We start from the raw sequence: 26,104 nt of genomic DNA on the forward strand, positions 1-26,104 counted from the left end.
AGAAGTTGAAAATATTTTTGCGTCTACACAGAAGTGCAGAAAAAATTCTATCGTTGATTTTTTCTTAAAATTTTGGCGGAGCTTTCTTGAAACAGAACTTGATAGATTGCAAAAGAAAAAACTGGGGGTCCATGTGCTTGTTTTTCAATAAAAGCAATAAATCTTAGTTTTTAATGGCAAACGGGACGTTTGCCAATAAGGCGCCAAACTACGTTGAAATAAGTTTTATTCGCAACAACGTCGTGAAATCTTTCTCGCCGTTCACTACTACGTTGTCAGTGGTAGAGCCAAGGTTTTTTTTTTTTTGAAAGCAATGATATTAATCATGAAAATTAATAAAGCTGGTTACTCGTAAAATAGCATAGAATATTTGCCAAACCTTTATGAATTGTTACGAAACTTGGATAGAAAAAGTATTCTAGTAAATTACTTTTAGAAAAGAAATGTTCGGAAACAAAACAGATACATCTAATAAAAAAATTAATCTGCATCTCTGTCCGACATTAGTCATACAATTCATGTAGACAACACAGCTTTAGCATATTTTTAATTATTCAAAAGCCCCGACATGACAAAATGTGCAACAATTATAAAGTAAGGGGGATAATATAAAAATAAGGGCATTTGGTATGATTGCAAAAGAGACAACTATCAACCATAGTTCCAATGACGAAGATACACGCTATTAAAGGTCACCCTACAGCCTTCAACCCCCCCAAAAAAAAGAAAAAGCCACACCGTATAGTCAGCTTTCAAAAGCCCCGACATGAAAATGTGAAATAATTCAAACAAGAAAACTAACGACCTACTCTATAGGCATTACATGAACACAAAATCATACCCACATTAAATCGGGTTAGCTTAGCTTAGTCCATTACCTGATTACAGTTATAGTATAACATTTCATAGGAAGTACAGCAGTCGATATTAGAGCATGAAATTTAATGATTCTGTATCAATAGATAAGTTACCTAAGCTTGTCTTCGGGGTATTTTTTTATTACGGTACATATAATCATTGGATTACTTGTCTGTATTATACCTTCAATCTAGGAGTGAGTGCAACCACATTGTTTGTCAGGTCTAACAAATATTTTGTTTCTTATCTGGGAAATTACATTACAAAAAGACTTCGTATTTGGTCAGTAACTTAACATCAATGAGTTGTAACTCTGGTCTGTCAAATACCTAATTCCTGTGTGCCGGTTTTACTCTCTCAATATGACATATGGGGATATGCTTAGCACATCAACGGGTGCGTTTTTGTTTTTGGTCTATAATACGGGGCTTATAACCGTGTCATTTTAACTGACCGTTTCTTCATACACATATATATTCCACTGGGTTAAATTCTGAAAAATGCCGTTTAACTCTTTAATGTACCTTTCCAAAGTCAGGAACAGTATGATGCGCTGTCATTATTTATTATTTTTTTGTCATTTTGTTGATAGTCTCTGTTTATCCGTACACTTTTAATTGCGATTTTGAGTTTGCCAAATGGTAAAGTTACTATATACATTACTTATTGTTTTTATTTGTGTAGTTGGGTTTCTCTCTCATCGACATCTTATGTTTTACATATCTCGTATTCATTTCCTATATGAAACAACAGACATACAAAAATACGAATGTGGATTTGATTTTTTTTCCCAGTCGAAGTTAATATTGTTGACTTCCTTATTAATGTATAAATATAACAATTCTCGTGATTTGGCCGATTTTCATTGCAGGTACTTTTTTCAAATTTGCGCAATCGGGATTATGACGTCAGTGGATTTTCCGCAAATGTGAATGCATGATCTGAAGCGACGTCGCCAAATATAATCGTTCTTATTAGAAACATCGCGAAATTACAATTCTGATTACCAACGTCGCGAAAACAACATGAAAAGTTTTGAAAACGTTATTATCTGCCCCTGCTACTGTATCGTATGCCCTTAATAATTCAATAATATGTCCCCTCGTGCGAGAGTACAACGCTCTATACACATTATAGAACCATTAAAACAATTTTGATGGATCAAAATGTAGTATGTTGCAAGTTCACATGTTTCCGCTATTTAGCATTCCATCATTGTTCAATAGCAATTTAAATTTACCGTCCGTCATCCCGTTCAACCTTATGTTTCTTGGCGTCCTAATTATACCTAGATTTTTTCTCCATTGAACGTCAAATTAAAATTAGTTTTCCGATGTTCAAATATCTAATAGTTCGTTTCTATATAGAAAAGATGTGGTATGATTGCCAATGAGTCAACTCTCCACAAGAGACCAAATAACACAGAAATTAACAACTATAGGTCACCGTACGGCTTTCAACAATGAGCAAAGCCCATACCACATAAAAAGCTATAAAAGGCCCCGAAATGACAAATGTAAAACAATTCAAACGAGAAAACTAACGGCCTAATTTATGTACAAAAAATTAACGAAAAACAAATCTGTAACACATCAACAAACGACAACCACTGAATTACAGGAACCCGACTTGGGACAGGCACATACATACAGAATGTGGAGGGGTAAAACATGTTAGCGTGATCCCAACCCTGCCTTAACCTGGGACAGTGGTGTTACAGTACAACCTAAGAACGAACTATACAAATCCGGTGAAAAAGACTTAACTCATCAGATGGATACAAATAGAAACACATCTAACAAAAAAAGAGTGGACGTGGCCGGGTACTTGTATATCCCATCAACAAAAAGACACTAAGTACAGATCTGAGAGTACTCGCAGTTACTGACAGCTAGTTCAAAGCCACTAACAACTAATTAAACAAATCATGCATCTAAGACTAAATCGTCAATCAGTACACATCCGACATCCAATGGATTTAGTGTAAAGACGTCATAAACAGTCAGAAAAACATGACCTTGTGCAATGCCAAGATACAGGTATCGACAGATTGTAGATCCATGAATGTGTTTATGTATATAACAATAATATTTAGTTTGCTTTTAATTTACTGCTAACAAATTCAATATTAATACCAATAAAAACAATATTCAATGATCTAATTACAGTGTTGAATTGGTAACTTTTTAGAATAAGTTTATTTAAAGGATCGATAAGTTTACCGGGATTGTTTCTAAATTTCCAGGCACGGTAAACAACATCTCCGTAGGATGTTCCATTAGTTTGTAAGGGTACATAGTTCCTGCGAAAAAAGTTTAGTGTGCTGTTCATTTTTATTGAACTAGTACACATTTTATTTAGGTGTCCAGATGAAGCCCGCCTCTGGGTGCAGGATTTTCTTGCTATGTTGAAGACCCATTGGTAGCCTTCAACTTTTTTCTGCTTTTTGGTCGGCTTGTTGTCACTTTGTCAAATTACCCATTTCCATTCTCAATTTTATTATAGAGTAAATCGGTTAAGTAGGTTTTCTTATTTATTTTTTATTTTTATTTATTTTTAGCTTTTTATCAATCTGACGAGTCAACCCTTTTCAACTGATTTTTACAATAAGTTCTTACATAATAGATAAGAAAGGATAAGGGGTAGACAAAGTCGGTTCATAAACAGCAAAAACACGAAAAGCAAAGGAACAGCGCTTTTATTGATGTATGTTCCACTTTAACACCAAAGTCCCAGATTAGGCGCCCGCAGACATGGTAATGTATGTGCCTGTCCCAAGTCAGGAGCCTGTAATTCAGTTGTTGTAGTTTGTTGCTGTGTAACATACTTGATTTTGTTTATTATTTTGTACATACATTAGGCCGTTAGTTTTCTCGTTTGTAAATTGTTTTACTTTTGTCATTTTGGGGCCTTTAAAAGCCGACTATACGATATGGGTTTTGCTCATTGTTGAAAGCTGTACCGTACAGTGACATACATATGTTAATTTCGGTGCCATTTGGTCTCTTGTGCAGTTGTCTCATTGGCAATCATACCACATCTGTTTTAGCTCACCTGCATGTTCAGAATGAGACAAATTAACAATTGTAAAATACAATAGGTCCTGCAATAGATTGTCGACCGTCATAAAGGGCATGGCATTTGGAATGCTACTGGAAAATGGGTATCATTGCACAAGGTCATGTGTAACAGTTTCTCATACGGTTTATAACTGTCGTCCTCACAATAAATCCGTTGGATGTGGATTGATTAATACTTTAGACTGGGAAAAGATGATTCATTTATTATCACAATTAAGATGTGGTTTGATAGCCAATAGGACAAATCTCCAAAAGAGAACAAAAGACACAGAAATTACAACTATAGGTCGCTTTCAACAATGAATAAAATCCTCACCGCATAGTCTGTCATAAGAGTCTATAAGAATCTACCAACCAGTAAACTTAATAGGTATTGGATCATCAAAATTGACAATACTACACAAACAGGGAAAATTATATGAGTCTAAAAGATTGTGTAACAATACCGATAAATAGATGGAAAACAAAACACTAAAAAGTGTTGAATATCATCGCACAAAGATGGAAAAACTGAACAGATGATATAAATTATACAATAATTGCAAATATTTCGGCTCAACAAATGGCCTTCCTCAGTGTTAAAAGTTTTAACAATACTGATATATAATGTATAAGGTGTAAACATAGATCAGTAATAATACAGGTAAGTTTTGGTCGATTGATTTTAATCCAAAATCCTCAATATCATAATATAAACATTAGACTGTAAATTTAATTATTTCTTTCTATTGATTCCATCTGACCATTCGTGATCATTCGTCAATTTATCCCTTTCTGCACCCATTGTATAAAAAAAATTTAATCAACGTGTGGTTCGTTTGATCTCAGTTCTTCATTGGTTAAAATCCGATTATGACGTCGAATTTTCTTGCTTTCTTCTGAATTTCCTATTGTGACGGCATGAAAAAAGGCGACCATGCCTGATGACGTCACATAGAAAGAGCACATCTTTTTGCAGATCATTCGAAAAGAAGGAATAAATTTGCCTGCGTATTGTTTGAAAATCATTAGAGAAACAGATTCCACCACCAAATCTCGTGTAATACGATATTTATCCACTCTCGACAGTTAAATTTTAAATATTTAAAACGCTCCGCGAGCCTCGCGTTTTAAATTTGAAAATTTAACTGTCTCGAGTGGATAAATATCGTATCACACTCGATGCAGTGGTAGAATCTATATATATATATATACCAAGAAATTTGTTTTGCATGCACACGTATAAAAATTGCGGTTTTTATCCAACGCAATCATAGGTTTGAACGTTGTTTTCAATTTAGACTTGTTTATAATTTTTCGTTTGGGCTTGTATTATATTTGCCTTCGGGTTTATATGATCCGTTCATCCTATTTTGACTCTTTCAAAATTCAAGAGTCTATCCTAAATTGAGGTAAATTATATGGCCTTTCAAATACCGTTTCGATTCCTAACATCACTGAAGAGACATTAATTGTCGAAATCCGGATATGGTGTACAAATGTTTGCACCTCATGTTTGCGGTATACCATCTTTTCCGCAAGTTTATTGTTTTCTGTTTGGTAATAATTTAATAATAAGATCTGTTTTGTTACATCTTGTGATCCGTTTATTTGGCAATCGCCAATGGCAGTCAGCAGGGTTTAAGAACATCAGGTGTTCGACCTGCTAGTCAAATGCGTTTTGTTAAAATATACTTTTTCACTCATTTGGTCTTTTGGAAAATGTTGTTTGTGCTGTATTTAGACCCCTCTACCAAGAAATTTGTTTTGCATGAACACGTATAAAAATTGCGGTTTTTATCCAACGCAATCATAGGTTTGAACGTTGTTTTCAATTTAGACTTGTTTATAATTTTTCGTTTGGGCTTGTATTATATTTGCCTTCGGGTTTATATGATCCGTTCATCCTATTTTGACTCTTTCAAAATTCAAGAGTCTATCCTAAATTGAGGTAAATTATATGGCCTTTCAAATACCGTTTCGATTCCTAACATCACTGAAGAGACATTAATTGTCGAAATCCGGATATGGTGTACAAATTTTTGCACCTCATATTTGCGGTATACCATCTTTTCCGCAAGTTTATTGTTTTCTGTTTGGTAATAATTTAATAATAAGATCTGTTTTGTTACATCTTGTGATCCGTTTATTTGGCAATCGCCAATGGCAGTCAGCAAGGTTTAAGAACATCAGTTGTTCGACCTGCTAGTCAAATGCGTTTTGTTAAAATATACTTTTTCACTCATTTGGTCTTTTGGAAAATGTTGTTTGTGCTGTATTTAGACCCCTCTACCAAGAATTTGTTTTGCATGCACACGTATAAAAATTGCGGTTTTTATCCAACGCAATCATAGGTTTGAACGTTGTTTTCAATTTAGACTTTTATATATATATATATAAACAAGTCTAAATATATATGTTTTCAAAAAATGTATTGTATAAATTAGGCCGTTTGTTAATATCGATTGAATTGATTTACATATTTCATGTTGGGGCTTTTCATAGCCGGCTTTAAGTATCAGTTTTCTCATTGTTGAATGTCGTACAGGGACATAAAATTGCTTTTATATTTGTCATATGATCTCTGGTTGCTTGTTGTCTCATTGGCAATCATACAACATCTCCTTATTTTCATATTCTAAAACAGACGAGGCTGCGCATTCATACATCCCGCACAGCAAAAAAAAAAACGCACTTGGCGAATGTTTTACTGCAGGTCGGAATAAGACCAAACATTACGTATGATTTTGTCAGATTTTATGGACTTCCCCCTTTTGAATTTCCCTTCGAGTTTGATATTTTTGTTAAACTATATTACTGTATTTTTATACATGTGTACCTCAGTCATCCTGAGGGATCATTTTCTTCGGTCGAAAGATTGTCCGAGTAACGTAAAAATATTCACATATATAGATACATAGGTGAATCCCCTGAGTGTTTTTTGAAGATTCAAAACAAACATTTTGAGTATTGCATTGTACATAGTCGATTTCCTGTTAAAACATGAGTGCACACACTGAAGTGTCTCGCCTTTTTAAATTGATTTTAAATTGATAGTTCTTAATATAAAGCTTTACTACAAGTATCACATAAATTTAACATGATCCCATGTACCCCTTTAATCATTCCATACCCTTAGTATAGTTGACTTATTGTTTATAGTTTCTTAAAAATTCGTAAGGGTTCCGCGGAACCCAGTGTCTCGCCTACCTTATGCATCTAATAAATGTTTTAAAAACTTTAACTATCATGACTGCAGACTGTATGTAATGTAAACTGGAAGAAAAACTAAGTCCATTTATAAGATATATATGGAAAAACAGGAAATCATTTGTTCCTTCTAAATTCTAGCTTTTCATCATAATAAGCTTCTGTCCAAGTTTGGTAGAAATCCAGGATAGTTTAAGAGAGTTATTAAAATTCTTAAAACTTTAACCACAGAGTGAATATTTGTGGACGCCGCCGCCGCCGACGCTGACGGAATGTAGGATCGCTATGTCTCAGGCTCTACAAAAACGAGACCAGGAAAACTTAATTTTGACCAATGAACCATGAAAATGAGTTCAAGGTCAGATAAACCATGCCAGAGAGACATGTACACCTAACAATCAATATATGCATTAAATATAGTTGACATATTGCTTATAGTATCTAAGAACAAACTTAACCACGAAAATTCAACATTGACCAATGAACCATGAAAATTAGGTCAAGGTCAGATGTCACATGCAAGACAGACATATCCACCTTACAATCATACCATACACCAAATATAGTTGAGCTATTATAGTTTAAGAAAAACAGACCAAAACATAAAAAACTTAATAATGAGCAATGAACTGTGAAAATGAGGCCAAGGTCAAATAAAACCTGCCAGACTGAAATGTACATCGTATACTAAAATATTTCAATACACCAAATATAGGTGACCTATTGCATATAGAATAAGATAATAAAAAAAAAAGACCAAAACACAAACACGTAACTTTAACCACTGAACCATGAAAATGAGGTCAAGGTCAGATGACACCTGCCAGTTGGACATGTACACTATACAATAATTCCATACACCAAATATAATAGACCTATTGCTTATATTATCTAAGATATGGACTTGACCAAGAATACAACCTTGTTCACTGATCAATATAATTAAGTCGAGTTCAGATGAAAACTACCGGACAGGCACGTTGACTTTGCAAGGTACACACATACTAAATATAGCTATCCTATTACTCATAACAAGAGAGAAATTAACATTATAAAAATTCTAACTTTTTCAAGTAGTCACTGAACCATGAAAATGAGGTCAAGGACAATGGATATATGACAGACGTAAACTTCATGACATAAGGCATCTATATACAAAGTATGAAGCATCTAGGTCTTCGACCTACTAAAATATAAAGCTTTTAAGTAGTTAGCTAACGCCGCCGCCGGATCACTATCCCTATGCCGAGCTGTCTGCGACAGAAGTCGCATGCTCGACAAAAACCATTGTACTGGCACAAATTGTAATTTTATCTATAACTTGTCATGGTGTAAACTGTATAACAAATATCGAATCAATACCTTCAAGCATGACAAAAAAGGAGTGCAAAACAGATTATTTCAGAGAATTTCCGAAGACCAAGGACCATTTCTCTGCTAACTAATCATCAGATTGGAACACAATTTACACTTGATTTGTAACTTGTCACGGTAAAACTGTATACTAAATATCAAATTAATATCTTTAAGCAGGAAGAAAAAAGTTGAAAACTGATTATTTTCGAAATCCAATAACCATAACTCTGCATAAAACCATCATACCGGAACAAAATTCACACTTCATCTGTTAATTGTCATGCCGATAAAACTATCTTATTAAACAGACAGACAGACAGACAGACAGACAGAGTTCGACTTCGTTGATAGGGAACTAATAAAAACGTTAACATCTATCACAAATGCTTATCTCCAGTAAATGTTCATATCTGAGGGTGCAGTTTGTGGTTTACAGAATAAAGAATAATGGACACAGAATATAGAGAATAGAGAAAACATGGACAAAAAAAAAGAATACAGAATAATGAGGTGCTAAAATATAAATGATACAGAATAATGGGCAAACAGAATAAAGAATAGAGAAAAATGGCTTTAAAAATTAAAGAATACAGAAATGAATCCACCATTCAGACCCTCGTTAATGCGTCTCTTTATAAGGTTTTATAGTTATTTCCAGTACATGTATGTGTTCCCATGTGTCTCTTTATAAGGTTTTATAGTTATTTCCAGTATGTGTTCTCATGTGTCTCTTTATAATATTTTATAGTTATTTCCAGTGTGTGTTCTCATGTGTCTCTTTATAAGGTTTTATAGTTATTTCCAATTTGTGTTCTCGTGTGTCTCTTTAAGACACTTCTTCTAAAAACAAGTTTAAAGAACCTTACATCATATGTACATGATCTATGCTGTTTGTCATAAGTATGTGTCCTCTGTAAGCCACAAGAACATTATTTAGCACAAAATTAGCATTATGCGCTCATCGCTGGAACATGTTCTCATGTGTCTATGTAAATAACCATTCTCACTGAACCCTCATTTACAGACATCTCCTTTATGAGTTTTTTATACGTATTCCAATGTGTCTCTTTAACTAGCCCTTTACCACATACATCTCAGTCATGAAGTTAATCACCTGTATGTGTTCTCATATGTGTCTGTAAATGAACAAGCTGACTAAACCCTTTACCACATACATCACAGTCATAAGGTTTATCGCCTGTACAGTTGAAAGTACGTGATGTTAGGCTTACCACACGGTATGCTCATTTAAAACTACATGATTTTCAGTTGAAACTATGTGATGTTAAGCTAAGATAGCACGTTGTAATATCATTAGAATGTCACGATAGGCATACCACACGATATGCTCGTTTAAAACTACACGACGTCCAGTTGAAAGTACGTGATGTTGAGCTATGATAGCAATATCTTATATCATAATAATATCACGATAGGCTTGCCATATAATATGCTCATTTAAAACTACACGACGTACAGTTGAAAGTACGTGTTGTTCAGCTAAGATAGCACGATGTTATATCATTATAATATCACGATTGGCTTATTATACAATTTGCTCATCTAAAATTACACCACGTACAGCTGAAAGTACGTTGTTATATCATTAGAATGTCACGATAGGCTTACCACACGATATGCTCGTTTAAAACTATACGACGTACAGTTGAAAGTACGTGATGTTGAGCTATGATAGCAGGCTTGCCATACAATATGCTCATTCAAAACTACAAAGTACGCGTTGTTGAGCTGAGATAGTACGATGTTATATCATTATGACGTCACGAGAGGCTTATCATACAATGTGTTGACTTGAAACTACACGATGTAAATTTGAAGTAGTTTGGTCTTGACTTGAAACAGTAAAATGTTAAGTTATAAAAACAGAACGTAAAGTCAAAATAAAACAATGATAGGATGACATATACTTGTGCCGACTTGAAGATTTTAGTTGTTGACTTCGAATATAATACAAATATTAGATCGTTTTATGTTAAATTGAAAGACAATAATGATGCGTAAAACATTACAGAATTATGTGAATTGAAACTGCAATTCTATGGAAAAGAATGAGGGACAAATCCCGAGGATTTTTTCTTCTTCATTTGCAAGTTCGGAGGCAAAATGATATACAAAGAAAGTTTTCCATAAATTCATAAAGCAAAAGAATTACCCATCGCTATATATTACACTTGAATATAGTTTTGCCGTATTTTTTACATGTTTTGTTTGGATTTTTTTTTTTATGATTAAAAACCAAACTTTTTTTTATGAACAATATTTAAGAATCTATTTATCTATGTTGTGTGTTAATATATACAACATAATATTGTGCTTATAAGACTTATGACTGTGAGGGTCAAATTTTACTCATATAAAATCACATCTATGTAAGAGTTAGCGGAGAATTTGTATTTACCACTCCCGTTTTCCACGAAATAAAACATAAGAATCTGGAGTCTTAATCTTAAAAAACAAAGATCAACTGATATGACAAATAATACGATTAGCGTAGGACTGACAGGGTCAGAGCTATATCAGAATGTGACCCCCCCCCCCCCCCCCCCCCTCCGGTCTTGTTAGAGGTATCTGAAAATTTGAATGTTCTTTTCCATGAAATAAAACAAAAGAGACAGTTTGTCGAATAGTTCGTTGAAAATTCGGCTAGGCAAATAAAGTATGTCTTGTAACAAAGCAGGGTTTATTCATATTCATATCACACTTACATGTTCTCGTCCTGATATGCATGTAATATTTGCCACTGTACGTAAAATGCACTCCTTTTCCCCGAAATAAAACCAAAAAATCTGGACTTAATCAAAACCGATGCTATTTGGATTTCCGTAGATTGTCAGAGTCGGTTTGTCAACTAGTTTGTTAAAAATTCGGCTAAGCAAGCAAAATATGTCTTGTACAGAGCCAAGATTTATTCATATTCATATTACACTTACATATTCTCGTCCTTATATGTATGTAATATTTGCCACTGTACACTAAATACAAATACATTTTCATCAATTCTTTTTTATAAAAAGGAGCCTATTTTAAGCACGTTCATCGATTTCACACCCTGTAGTTCATGTTTTTTGGGAGTTCCTCGAAAATTATAACACATTCCTTCTTTATTTGCAAAATCGCCAAGTGACGGGTGCCACATATGAAACAGGATCTGCTTACCCTTCTGGAGCACCTGAGATCACCCTTTTTTTGAGGGTTTCGTGTTGCTCAGTTTTTGGTTTCTATATGTTGCGCTTAATATACTGTTGTTTGGCTTTTGATCTTTTTTCTCTCGTTTATTTCGACTAATGAGTTTTTGTCATGACATTGTCAGTTTGGTTAAGATTTTTACTATCCCTTTTGTATCTTTCGCCTTCTTTTATCCATTTTTCTGTATTTTTTTTTTCGATTCTCCCCTCCCCCTGAACAGTATAATAGATAGATAAATGAAAATAGAAAACCTTTTCTACAAAAGGAGATTTACTATCCCTTTTGTATCTTTCGCCTTCTTTTATCCATTTTTCTGTATTTTTTTTTTCGATTCTCCCCTCCCCTGAACAGTATAATAGATAGATAAATGAAAACAGAAACCCTTTTCAACAAAAGGAGATTTACAAGTAACTCGACGTGACCGAAATTGTAAATTTCTTCCTCATTAGTAAAAAAAAGTCAGAATAAATTAATAAAAAAAAATGCAGGACCGAATAGATTGAAAAATAAAAAGGCAGGACAGAGATTACAACTAAAAAAAAAGGCTACACATTCTGAGAGAGGAGTTATTCATATGTAGTACTTTTCATCTTGATGAAGAAAATTATGAGATTTATCTGATTCAAACGACTATTTGTTTTTGAATACAGAACGTTTTTTTGCATATGTTTTTCAACTTTTCCATATAGGGGAGATAACTCGAATAACATTATTTTTTGTCGTTTTTTATTTTTTTTATTTTTTGCCATGGCATTGTCAGTCTGTTTTCGACTTATGAGTTTGAAATCCCTTTGGCATATTTCGTCTCTAATGATGGAATGTGTAGGGACTTTATCTATTTTGTTTTGTAGACAGAAAACGAGTCTCGTGATCCCAATTTTTATTTTTTTTTCTAACATTGAGTTTTCCATGTATAGTTTATACAAAATCTGACAATACTGCATAACCTGTAGCTTGCAAAATGCTCTGTGGCCCAAACTTTTTATTATGTTTTTCAAAAAAGAATAAACTACATTTTGGCAAATAATTAAAAAAAAATCCACCGATTTTAATTAGACCACACTCATGAAAACTATAAGAGAGAGAGAGAGAGAGAGAAACTGTTGACATCAAAAAAACATATCTACAAATTAATCAAAGCAATACCAAAATAATTCATGGACTTTAACAATTTTTACAGATTTTTGATTTTTTTTCTTTTTCTTTGAAAACACATATAGATAGAGAGAAGCTGCAAAGAACCAAGAAAATCACTATGGACAAGAAAATAAGTGACAGAAATCATTAATTGGCGTCTTATTATAAGTTATAGTCCATTAATGATTTTACCAATTTAAAAAAAAATGAAATATTCTCAGAGTGGATATATACATAAACCTGGGCACTATTCTACTTGGTGCTGGAAAAATGGTTGGCACTACTGTAAATGATGTATTTTTTTTTTGAAAGTTGACGATTTAGACTGGAGGCTCTAGGTCAAATTTCATTAGGTTTCATATAGACTTCATGTATGAGCGAAAAGTATACAACAGAATCTACCATACTTTATGTTTGGGTTGGCCCCATGCAGTAGGATTCTTCCAACTATCAATTCTTTTTGTTTTATTTCGTGGAAAAGAAAATTCAAATTTTCAGATACCTCTAACAAGGCCGGGGGTGGGGTCACATACTCATATAGCTCTGACCCTCTCAGTCCTACGCTAATCGTATTATTTGTCATATCAGTTGATCTTTGTTTTTTAAGATTAAGACTCCAGATTCTTATGTTTTTTTTTCGTGGAAAACGGGAGTGGTAAATACAAATTCTTCGCTAACTCTTACATAGATGTGATCTTAAATGAGTCAAATTTGACCATCACAGTCATAAGTCTTATAAGCACAATATTATGTTGTATATATTAACACACAACATAGATAAATATTCTTGAATGTTGTTCATAAAAAAAAGTTTGGTTTTTAATCATAAAAAAAAATCCAAACAAAACATGTAAAATATACGGCAAAACTGTATTCAAGTGTAATATATAGCGATGGGTAATTCTTTTGCTTTATGAATTTATGGAAAACTTTCTTTGTATATCATTTTGCCTCCGAACTTGAAATGAAAAAGAAAAAATCCTCGGGATTTGTCCCTCATTCTTTTCCATAGAATTGCAGTTTCAATTCACATAATTCTGTAATGTTTTACGCATCATTATTGTCTTTCAATTTAACATAAAACGATCTAATATTTGTACTATATTCGAGGTCAACACCAAAAATCTTCAAGTCGGCACAAGTATATGTCATCCTATCATTGTTTTATTTTGACTTTACGTTCTGTTTTTATAACTTAACATTTTACTGTTTCAAGTCAAGACCAAACTACTTCAAATTTACATCGTGTAGTTTCAAGTCAACACATTGTATGATAAGCCTCTCGTGACGTCATAATGATATATAACATCGTGCTATCTTAGCTTAACATCACGTACTTTCAACTGTACGTCGTGTAGTTTTAATAAGCATATGTATGGCAAGCCTATCGTGATATTATTATGATATAAGATATTGCTATCATAGCTCAACATCACGTACTTTCAACTGTACGTCGTGTAGTTTTAAACGAGCATATCGTGTGGTAAGCCTATTGTGACATTCTAATGATATAACAACGTGCTGTCTTAGCTTAACATCACGTACTTTCAACTGTACTTTGTGTAGTTTTAAATGAGCAAATTGTATAATAAGCCTATTGTGACATTATAATGATATAACATCGTGCTATCGTAGCTTAACATTACAAAATTTCAACTGTACGTCCTGTAGTTTCAAGTGAGTATCTTTGCTTAACACGTTGCATCGTGTTGTTTTAAGTCAACAAATTGTATGGTAAACCTTTCGTTTCAATATAGTGGTGTAGCATCGTGTTATCTTAAGTTAACATCATGTACTTTCAACTGTGCATCATGATGTTTTAAATCAACAGATTGCATGATAGACCAATCGTAATATCACAATGATATAACATCGTACTATCTCAGCTCAACATTTATTAATAACAAGTCAGCACCATACATTTTAGCTATTCATTTTATTTGTTGTCATAGCTGTCGATGTGGATGACTGAGCAGTATCAATCTGCAAGCTAACATCATGCAGCGTCAACTTCACATCATGTACTTTAAACCCAACGTTACGTGTGTTTGACATATCATCACAACATCGTGACTTATCATTATACTATCACGACTAAAGCACTTGTCATAGCAAGTCAACATTGCGCAAATTCAACTTAGCATATTGTAATTTAGAGTTAGCATTTTGGTGACTCAATTCAACATCACGCTGTCTTAACATTACATTTTAAGCTTCAGCATAACGTTTTGTAAATCTGTAATATATGACAGCTGATGCTTTCCATATTTTTCGCCAGTATGTGTTCTCAAGTATCTCTTTAAGTCATTACCTTTACTAAATTCCCTAGAACAAACATCACATTTATGCGGTCTTTTGCCAGTATGTGTTCTTAAGTGTCTCTTTAAGTCATTACTTTGACTAAATTCCTTAGCACAAACATCACATTTATGAGGTTTTTCACCAGTATGTATTCTCAATTGTCTCTTCAAGTTATATCTTCGACTAAATTCTCTGGCACAAACATCGCATTTATGAAGTGTTTTACCAATCTGTGTTTTTATGTGTTTCTGTAGAGAACCATTGATTGTGACTAAATCCTCTCCTCTCTCTAACATCTTATTGATAATTAGACATATAAACCTTTTGATACCTTTCTGCAATTTACACATATAACATATATCTATTTTGACCTTCTCTGCATGTAAGGTTAATTCTAATCCCATACTATATACAACATGTACAAGAATTATATATGCTGTACTGCCTCATTGATGTATACCTCACATCTTCTTTATTCATAAGGAAAACAATGTTGGTAAATGTCAATATAATTTACAGGCTCCGTGTTGAAGGCTGACCTTTACCTATAAAATATTAAATTTTCATGCATTGTAACTTGGATGGAGAGTTGTCTCAATGGCAAGCATAATAATAAATAAACTGTTGACACAAAGATATGTCTCGTCTGTCCGCAGAAAAAAAAAATTCAGAAGAGACAATCTGATGTTCAGCAACATTGCTTATTAACATGGAGTTACTGGACCAGGAACTAGGAACAGGACCTCAAAATAGTCAACAAACTGAGATGTACTGATACTGATAGTAATGGACCCTGAACTAGGGACAGGACCTCAAAATAGTCAACAAACTAAGATGTACTGATACTGATAGTAATGGACCATGAACTAGGGACAGGAACTCAAAATAGTCAACAAACTGAGATGTACTAGTACTGATACTGATAGTAATGGGCCATGAATCCGTATTCATTGACCTTCCATTTAACTCATTAGCTATAGATTGGTTATGCATGAACTAGTCGTTTTCAGCCATTAAAAGGAAAAGAATGTCATGCATGCAACATTGAAAGTGTAAGAAAGGTGAACCATTTCATTGACTGACTCGATCCACAGAAAAACATTCTTATACAGGTAAAAACGATAATTATCTTTTGTTTTTAACCTATAACATGAAATCAAACAGACCTCGAAAAATCTAATTGTACGAGGTCGCCGATCTATATATATATATATATATATATGTGAGAGCTGATGTCTCCTCTAATAAAAGCTGTTCAACCTCAGGATGATGTCCGACTTGCCAACATATACTGAATACTCAAACATTTACTTGCCACACCTCCGGGTCTGTGTATGTAAATGCTCTTTTGTTCCGACGTTGGAAAGTTTCGGGCGGAAAGAACTAACTAGCCGAAAAGTTCCGGAGGAACTTATTAACTAGTTACTTTGTTCTTCCTCTGGTTTAAAAGTTCCACCGGAACAAAATGACTAGTTGAAAAGTTCCAACGGAACATATCAACTAGTTAGAAAGTTCCTTTTTGCCAAATTAGTCAAAACCGGAACTAAAAAACTAGCCCAAAAGTTCCAACGGAACTTATCAACCAGGCAGAAAGTTCCATTTGGAGAATTGATGCAAAGTAAAAACGCAACATATTATATTTGAACCTTTCAAAGGGAAACCAAGATACTGATTACAAAAGTCAAAAGGAACTTATCAACTAGCCACAAAGTTCCTCTTTGGCAAATAAGTCAAAACCGGAACTAACAAACTAGCCAAAAAGTTCCAACGGAACTTATCAACCAGTCACAAAGTTCCATTTGGAGAATTGATGCAAAGAACCACATGAGGAGGGGGGTATTCTTCCCTCTCTTGAGGGTACTATGAATACTAAATTTGCATGATAAATTTTTCATATTTATCCCCAAAGAAACCCCTTTCAATGCGTTGGGTATTCTTGTAAATTAATGATTTGCTCTTACATATACAGTAACTGATACTCATTCTTCCCCCTCTTTCTACAAAAAGGACGAAATATGGTATATGTGTATGCCTTTTCACATGTTTCTTTAAATTACTAAGATCACTAAACCCTTTCCCACAAACATCACATTCATGAGGTTTATAACCTGTATGTATTCTCATGTGAATATTTAAACTACTACGTTGACTAAACTGTTGATCACATACACCACAATTATAAGGTTTATCACCTGTATGTGTTCTCATGTGGTTTCGTAAAATACTATGCTGACTAAACTGTTTACCACATACATCACAGTCATAAGGTTTATCACCTGTATGTATTCTCATGTGAATTTGTAAACCACAAAGCTGAATAAACCTTTTACCACATAAATCACACTCATGAGGTTTATAACTGGTATGTATTCTCATGTGAATCTTTAAATTACCAAGCTGACTAAACCGTTTACCACATACATCACAGTCATGAGGTTTAACACCTGTATGTGTTCTCATGTGTCTCTGTAAACTACCATGCTGACTAAACCCTTTACCACATACACCACAGACATGAGGTTTATTTCCAGTATGTTTTCTCATGTGAATTTGTAATCTTCCAAGCTCACTAAACCCTTTATCACATACCGGTAAATCACATTCATGAGGTTCATCTCTATGTGTAGTCATGTGTGCCTTAAAGACATCACTGCGAGAAAATTCAATAGCACAAACATCACAGTTATAAGGTCTTTCACCAGTATGTGTTCTCATGTGTCTCCTTAAGTCACCACTTCGAGAAAATTCACTAGCACAAACATTACATTTATGAGGTCTTTCACCAGTATGTGTCCTCATGTGTCTCTTTATGTGACTTATTTGACTAAATTCTTTAAAACTAACATCACATTTATAAGGTTTTTCACCAGTATGTGTTCTCAAGTGTCTTGTTAAGTCATTACTTTGACTAAATTCTCTAGCACATACATCACATTTATGGTGTGTTTTACAAATCTGTGTGTTGATGTGTCTCTGTAGAGTGCCATTGATTGTGACTAAATCATCTCCTCCCTCTAAGATCTTATTGACATATGTGTTTATGTGTCTCTGTAGAGTACCATTGATTGTGACTAAATCATCTCCTCCCTCTAACATTTTATTGACATGTGTGTTTATGTGTCTCTGTAGAGTACCAGTGAGTGTGACTAAATCCTCTCCTCCCTCTAACATCTTATTGACATGTGCGTTTATGTGTCTCTGTAGAGTACAATTGAGTGTGACTAAATCCTCTCCTCCCTCTAACATCTTATTGACAAGTGTGTTTATGTGTCTCTGTAGAGTACCATTGAGTGTGACTAAATCCTCTCCTCCCTCTAACATCTTATTGACATGTGTGTTTATGTGTCTCTGTAGAGTATCAGTGAGTGTGACTAAATCATCTCCTCCCTCTAACATCTTATTGATAATGTTTATCTCCGGTATGTGAGTTTTTTCACGACTCTGTAAGGAACCAAAACAAATTTAGACATAAACCTTTTCATACCTTTCGGCAAATTACACATAACATATCTATTTTGACTTTCTCTGTATGTTTGGGTAATACTAATTCCAAACTATATATAACATGTACAAGACGTATATATGCTGTTCTGCCTCATTGATGTATACCTCACATCTTCTTTATTCATGAGGAAAAAAATGTTGTTAGATGTCAACATGATTTACAGGCTCCGTGTTGGAGACTGTACTTTGACTTATAAAATTTGTTATGCATTGTAACGTGTAGGTGAGTTGTATCATTGGCACGTACATGTAAGCCACATCTTCTTATTTATAATAAATAAACTGTTGACTCAGAGATATGTCTCACCTGTCTGCAGAAAAAAAACCAGAAGAGATAATCTGATGGACAGCAACATTGCTAATTAATATGAACTAGGGATAGGACCTCAAAATAGTTGTCAAGGTGATATGCTTAAATAGATATGCAACTTTATAGAAAATATCATTGATATATACCACAATTAATTTCTATTAAATAGCTATAAACTTAAGCAGAAAAATTAACATTGAAAACTGCTAATAAATTCAGTTACTTGACAATAACCATGACCTACTCTATGGTCGGGTTGTTGACTCTTTGACACATTCCCCATTTCCATTCTCAATTTTATGCATTCAAACTGTCGAAGGAGTTCATATGTGGAAAAGCTATGTATGCATATTTGGGCGGACGAACAGATGGACAGGAGTGAAACAATACCCCCCCCCCCCCCAACTATCATTGCAGGGGCATAAAAAGTGTTTGTGGCAACTATGGTTAAGGGAGCTACCATTCAATTTGGGGTGGGGGGGGGGGGGGGGGGGGAGGGGCTAGGATGAAATTTGAAAAAAGGCAGGACAGGAATTTTGAGTAAAGAAAAATGTATATTCCTCTCTGGAAAACACCAATAATCCCTACATGTATGTAGCAAGATTAGAGAAGTTCAAGGGAAAAATTCAAATGAAATCGATTGATAAGCAGCCAAGATTAAATGTAAAATAAAATGCTTTGTAGAGCGCAACTGGATAGAACCGCAGAGGTCCAACCCTGAGTGAACAGTTGGAAAATTGAACACAATATTCACGCTTGATACAGGTCTGAATTTGGATTATTATTGTAATTAAATATTTGACACAAAATAGGTTTCTGACACAGAATAACTGTAGTCAAAAAACTTAAAATTGTTTATATGATTTGAATTTATATTCAATTTTTTGCTTTAGTGCAATACACTATGCTGTTGTGAATTAACCCCCCCCCCAAAAAAAAAAAATGAAAAAAATATTTACCCCCACTTTTTTTTTGCTTTTGTGCAATACACTATGCTGTTGTGTATTAACCCACCACAACCACCAAAATAAAAAAAAATTGAACCCCCCCCCTTTTTTTTTTGCAAAAACTTTCTTTTTAATTTCTGAAATCTAAAATGAGAAAAAAATGCCCCCCACACCCCGCCCCCATTTCTTTTTTACCCGTCCCAAACTCCCAAAATTTGTTTTCACCTTCCCAACCCCTTTTTCCCCAAAAAGAATTCTTTCCCTCAAGATATGGTCATAATCTCAATTCAAATTTCTAATGGAGGTCGCAACCATAGTAACCCATTTACATACATCATAAAAGTCTTGAAATAGATAATGTCATACATAGTAATGGCTAAAATGAATATTCCTTAATCATCATTTAATAGAAACTTCTAAAAACAAGAAATGATTGTAACAGAATGCTGTTACTAAGTCTCCCAAACGAAGCTCCCATAATTCGTAATTCCCAGGGTCGTCTGACATTGGGCAAAGTCCACTGAAAATTGGTTTGGTAAAGTTATATGCATGAGTGATGCCTGGGGACTAACCCTGTATATCATTCAAATCATCTTGGCATGACAAACCAGAATATATATATGGTTTAGGGGATGGGATCTCGATCATTTACAAGATACTAGAACATTGGGGGTGGCGGGAACCCCTGGGGACTGACCCTATACATCATTCAAATGTTTGAGACATGACGAACTGGAATATATATTTTTTAGGGGTGGGGATCTCGATCATTTACAAGATATTAGAACATTGGGGGTGGGGGGAACCCTGGGGAGTGACCCTATACATCATTCAAATGTTAGAGACATTACGAACAGGAATATATATGGTTTAGGGGTGGGGATCTCGAACATTTACAAGATATTAGAACATTGGGGGTGGGGGGGAACCTCTGGGGACTGACCCTATACGTCATTCAAATGTTCGAGATATGACGAACAGGAATAGATTTGGTTTAGGGGCGGGGATCTCGACCAATTACAAGATAAAAACTTTCTCAAATGGCAGGGGGTGGGAGATGACCCCTGGGGACTAACCCTGTATATCATTCAAAACATCTTTGCATGACAAACCAGAATATATATGGTTTAGGGGTGGGGATCTTGACCACTTACAAGATATTAGAACTTTCTCAAATGGCAGGGGGTGGGAGATGACCCCTGGGGACTAACCCTGTATATTTTCAAACCATCTTTGCATGACAAAACCAGAATATATATGGTTTAGGAGTGGGGATCTTGACCACTTACAAGATATTAGAACTTTCTTAAATGGCAGGGGTTGGGGGTGACCCCGGGGGACTAACCCTGTATAACATTCAAACCATCTTTGCATGACAAACCAGAATATATATGGTTTAGGGGTGGGGATCTCGACCATTTACAAGATATTAGAACTTTCTTAAATGACAGGGGGTGGGGTGACCCCTGGGGACTAACCCTGTATTTCATTTTATTTGCTTTATAATGACAAACCAGAATATATATGGTTTAGGGATGGGGATCTCAACCATTTACAAGATATAAGAACTTTCTCAAATGGCAGGGGGTCGGGATGACCCCCGGGGACTAACCCTGTATATGATTCAAACCATCTTAGCATGACAAACCAGAATATATATGGTTTAGGGGTGGGGATCTTGACCACTTACAAGATATAAGAACTTTCTTAAATGGCAGGCGGTGGGGTGACCCTTGGAGACTAACCCTGTATTTCATTTGATTTGCTTTATAATGACAAACCAGAATATATATGGTTTAGGGGTGGGGATCTTGACAATTTACAAGATATTAGAACTTTCTCAAATGGCAGGGGGTCGAAATGACCCCTGGGGACTAACCCTGTATATCATTCAAACCATCTTAGCATGACAAACCAGAATATATATGGTTTAGGGGTGGGGATCTTGACCACTTACAAGATATAAGAATTTTCTTAAACGGCAGGGGGTGGGGGTGACCCCTGGAGACTAACCCTGTATTTCATTTGATTTGCTTTATAATGACAAACCAGAATATATATGGTTTAGGGGTTGGGATCTCGACCATTTACAAGATATTAGAACTTTCTCAAATGGCAGGGGGTCGGGATGACCCCTTGGGACTAACCCTGTATATGATTCAAACCATCTTAGCATGACAAACCAGAATATATATGGTTTAGGGGTGGGGATCTTGACCACTTACAAGATATAAAAACTTTCTTAAATGGCAGGGGGTGGGGTGACCCCTGGGGACTAACCCTGTATTCCATTTGATTTGCTTTATAATGACAAACCAGAATATATATGGTTTAGGGGTGGGGATCTCGACCATTTACAAGATCTATTAGAACTTTCACAAATGGCAGGGGGTCAGGATGACCCCTGGGGACTAACCCTGTATATCATTCAAACCATCTTAGCATGACAAACCAGAATATATATGGTTTAGGGGTGGGGATCTTGACCACTTACAAGGTATTAGAACTTTCTTAAACGGCAGGGGGTGGGTGACCCCTGGGGACTAACCCTGTATTTCATTTAATGTGTTTTATCATTTAGAACATTTTCAATTAAAACGATTGTGTCTATCACAAACGGTTTTCAATTCATAATCATTTGAAAATTTTAAAAAATAAAATCCCATATATAGTCAAACCCTCCTTTCTTTTCGCCCCTCAAAGTACCCCTTTATAGACCCTATTGCACAAACAAAACCCTGATTGCACCACTAGACATGTTAGTCTAACATATTGTGAAATCCTAAGTTAATCTGACAAGCGGTTTTGGAGAACGGGTGCGGACAAGTTCAAATTTAAAAGTGGCGGAAGAGGAAGAGGAAGAAGAAGAAGAATAATAATAATATTTAGAACTTCAGCAAAAACAATAAGTCTTCCCAAACTTCGTTTGGGAGACTTAATAAATTGACAGCTACGGTGACCATCTCAAGACAATACAACATTTCTTTATACATAATTTAAAAGCAGTGTAAGGGAGGTAATCAAAACATAACATTGTACTTTAGTATGATGTTGTACTTTAGGGTCTTTGCATCGGAAATAAACACATTTATTCTAAAACCAATTGATATGGCATGATACGGGTTATGTTCTTCGCATATATTCTATGATGGTATAATACTAAACCGCTAACGGGAGGGATTGTACTTGATATTCATATGATGAAGACATAATTTTTCAATCAGTTTAATTGAGGTCTGGAGTTGACATGTCAGTAACTGCTAGTAGTCCGGTGTTAATTAACATTTTCATTTTGTTTAGTTTCTTTTGTTACCTATTCTAACATCGGACTCGTACTTTTTTGAACTGAGTTTTACTGTGCGTATTGTTGTTCGTTTGTTTTTTCTACATATGCTAGAGGTAAAGGGGGAGGGTTGAGATCTCAAAAGACATGTTTAACCCCGCCGCATTGTTGCGCCTGTCCCAAGTCAGGAGCCTCTGGCCTTTATTAGTCTTGTATGATTTTAAATTTTAGTTTCTTGTGTATATTTCGGAGTTTAGTATGACGTCCATTATCACTGAACTAGTATATATTTTTGTTTAGGGGCCAGCTAAAGCACGCCTGCGGGTGCGGGAGTTTCTCGCTGTATTGAAGACCAATTGGTGGCCTTCGGCTATTGTTTGCTCATTGGTCGGGTTGTTGTCTCTTTGACACATTCCCCATTTCCATTCTCATTTTTATTTACCATTTACCACAAGTATCACATAAACTTAAAATTATTAATGTTCTACGATAATGAGGTCATGGTCAGATTAACCAGGCTAGACAGACATGTTCACCATACAATTATTTCATTCCCCAAATATAGCTGACCAATTACATCAAGAATTTGAAAAACTGATCGAAACACAAAATCTTAAAATTGACCAATGAACCATGAAAATGAGGTCAAGGTCATGTGATACTGGCTAGAACTACATGTATACCTTACAATCATTCAATACACCAAAAATAGTTGACCTGTTGCTTATAGTATCTGATAGACTGACAAAATTACGAAAATGTATCATTGACCAATGAACAAGAAAATGCGGTCAAGGTCAGATAATGCCTGCCAGACAGACATGCACACCTTACAGTAATTCAATACACCAATTATAGTTGACCTGTTGCTTATCGTACTTTAAAAAACAGACCAAAACACAAAAAAAAAAACTATACATAGACCAATGAACCATGAAAATAAGGTCAGTATCATTATTCCACGAAAATTATGTCATGGTTAGACAGACATGTACGACTTACAATCATTATATCCATGGAAGATAGTTGAGGAATTACTTTATTAATTTATAGTTTGAGAAACCTTTAACCTACATGTAATCCCCAAAACAGAACATCAATCACTGAACCATGACATGATGCCATAAGGGTTAGATTGAGGAGGGGACCAGACCATACCTCCTAAGGGAACAACCATTTAACTTCAAAGAGGGGGGGGGGTTATGATTTTTTTGTCGAGCCTTCTTTTGTCGAAAAAATTAGACATAGCGATCCTACATTCCGTCGTCGGCGTCCACAAATATTCACTCTGTGGTTAAAGTTTTTGAAATTTTGATGACTTTCTTAAACTATCCTTGATTTCTACCAAACTAGGACAGAAGCTTTTTTTATGATCATTAGAAAGTATCCAGAAATAAATTTTGTAAAAAAAAATCCTGTTAGTCTATATTTTACTTATAATTGGACTTAGTTTTTCTGCCACTCATAGCCCAAAATTAGTTGTACTTTTGCTTATTAATATTCATAATATGTAAATGAGAATTGTACCATGTGATAATAGTTTGAACTGGACTGGCTTGATATCATTAAAATCTTTAAAACACGGATATTATAAGTTGCCCGTCACAGAGTCCTTGCTTATAATCACTCTGATATTTCCGTAAAGTTGTCAGGCGGTCAAAAATCAAAACAGTGAACGCGAATTTAGTGAATTTTTCGTGTTTTCGTGAGTTTATTCTTCTTGAAATAGGGGCATTTTAACTTTACGTGGGAACCTAGAGTTCAACGACTACACATACAAGGTTTGGACTTGCTTATTCTTTGGACATTCAAGTTTCAAGTTTACATTAGTGGCAAGGTTCCGGTGAAAAAAATAGTTGACATGCATTTTGTAGCCGGACACACGGACACAACCGGATAAATTATAAATATTGAATATACTAATCCAGTTTAAAGGCTTAATTTAATACAAATGACGGTGTTCTAATGTAAAATGCCACAAATGTAAATTTTAATTAAATACAATTTTCTGGAACACAAATTATACTGTAAATTCGTATTGGCATGCGTAGGCACCGGACACATCCATCTAGAAAACCAATACCAATATTTAATATTCAAATAGTTCCAGTGTAATGCTGTGTGTTTTTCAAGAAATAGAGTTAATTAATTTTCTATACAGTTTTATACCCTTAAAGGACACTTGCTGTGACAAAACTCCTGCAACTTTTATTGTATTGTACTTTCAATATTCGCATTGCGCAGGCGCATGTAAAATCGATTGTTATATATAGTAATCCAGCGTACATCCAAACGTGTAGAGCCGATTTTAACTTGGGGCCTACTATAAATAATAAAATCGAATGGCAATACAACTATATCAAAGTAGGAAGATATATATTCCTTGATAATTATCAGATGTTAGGATTAGGACATATCTACATAAATAACCTTTTTTTAATGCCATCATAACAGCCATGATACTACTTGACTTTGAGATGAAGAACAGCAATACAAGCGCTGTTCCTTTGCTTTTTGTGTGTGTGTTTTTTTTTTGTGAAGTACATGTATTGATTTTGCGTCATGGATAGATACCCAATATCCTGTGTTTTTCTATTAATACATGTACTTGATAGAGAGAGAGAGAGAGAGAAAAATATGAAAATTGAATTTTATGGGGAAATTACATGACCAAGCTGACCTAGCGAACGACTTTTCCATGATCAATGCGTTGACCAATGGAAAGCGCACAGAACTGTCTAATTCCCCTAAGAATTTGTAACATATCAAGATTTAATCACATTTTGAATAAATATAATTTTCAAGTGTCGATAATTAATTCAATCTAATTAAAATATAGAACTCGGATTTCGTTATACTACAAAATCATGGAAAAAATAGTTTGCTCATTGGAATTTCGCATGGATTTATTAATCATTTTTTTGGTTCATAC

At 34.6% G+C, this 26,104-nt stretch overlaps 1 protein-coding gene across 1 annotated transcript; it reads right to left on the reverse strand.

Moving 5' to 3' along the window:
- Positions 1–9,309: 9,309 nt before the first annotated feature.
- LOC127722288 (zinc finger protein 724-like) lies at positions 9,310–18,524 on the reverse strand. The gene is made up of 3 exons (XM_052229178.1): positions 17,718–18,524; positions 15,139–15,424; positions 9,310–9,323 (listed from the first exon to the last, which is right to left on the reverse strand). Exons 1-3 carry the CDS (start codon positions 18,522–18,524, stop codon positions 9,310–9,312), a joined length of 1,107 nt encoding a protein of 368 aa, XP_052085138.1.
- Positions 18,525–26,104: the final 7,580 nt, after the last annotated feature.

Source organism: Mytilus californianus, unplaced genomic scaffold (assembly GCF_021869535.1).
Source record: "Mytilus californianus isolate M0D057914Y unplaced genomic scaffold, xbMytCali1.0.p SCAF_12, whole genome shotgun sequence".
NCBI lineage: Eukaryota > Metazoa > Mollusca > Bivalvia > Mytilida > Mytilidae > Mytilus > Mytilus californianus.

Bases quoted from the DNA above. Each gene is read 5' to 3' on its own strand.
- LOC127722288 (XM_052229178.1), bottom strand. From the start codon at position 18,524: ATGTTAGAGGGAGGAGATGATTTAGTCACACTCACTGATACTCTACAG. The intron at 15,425-17,717 runs GTATGTGATAAA...ATTATCAATAAG, and splicing joins CTCATGAATGTGATTTACCG to ATGTTAGAGAGAGGAGAGGA.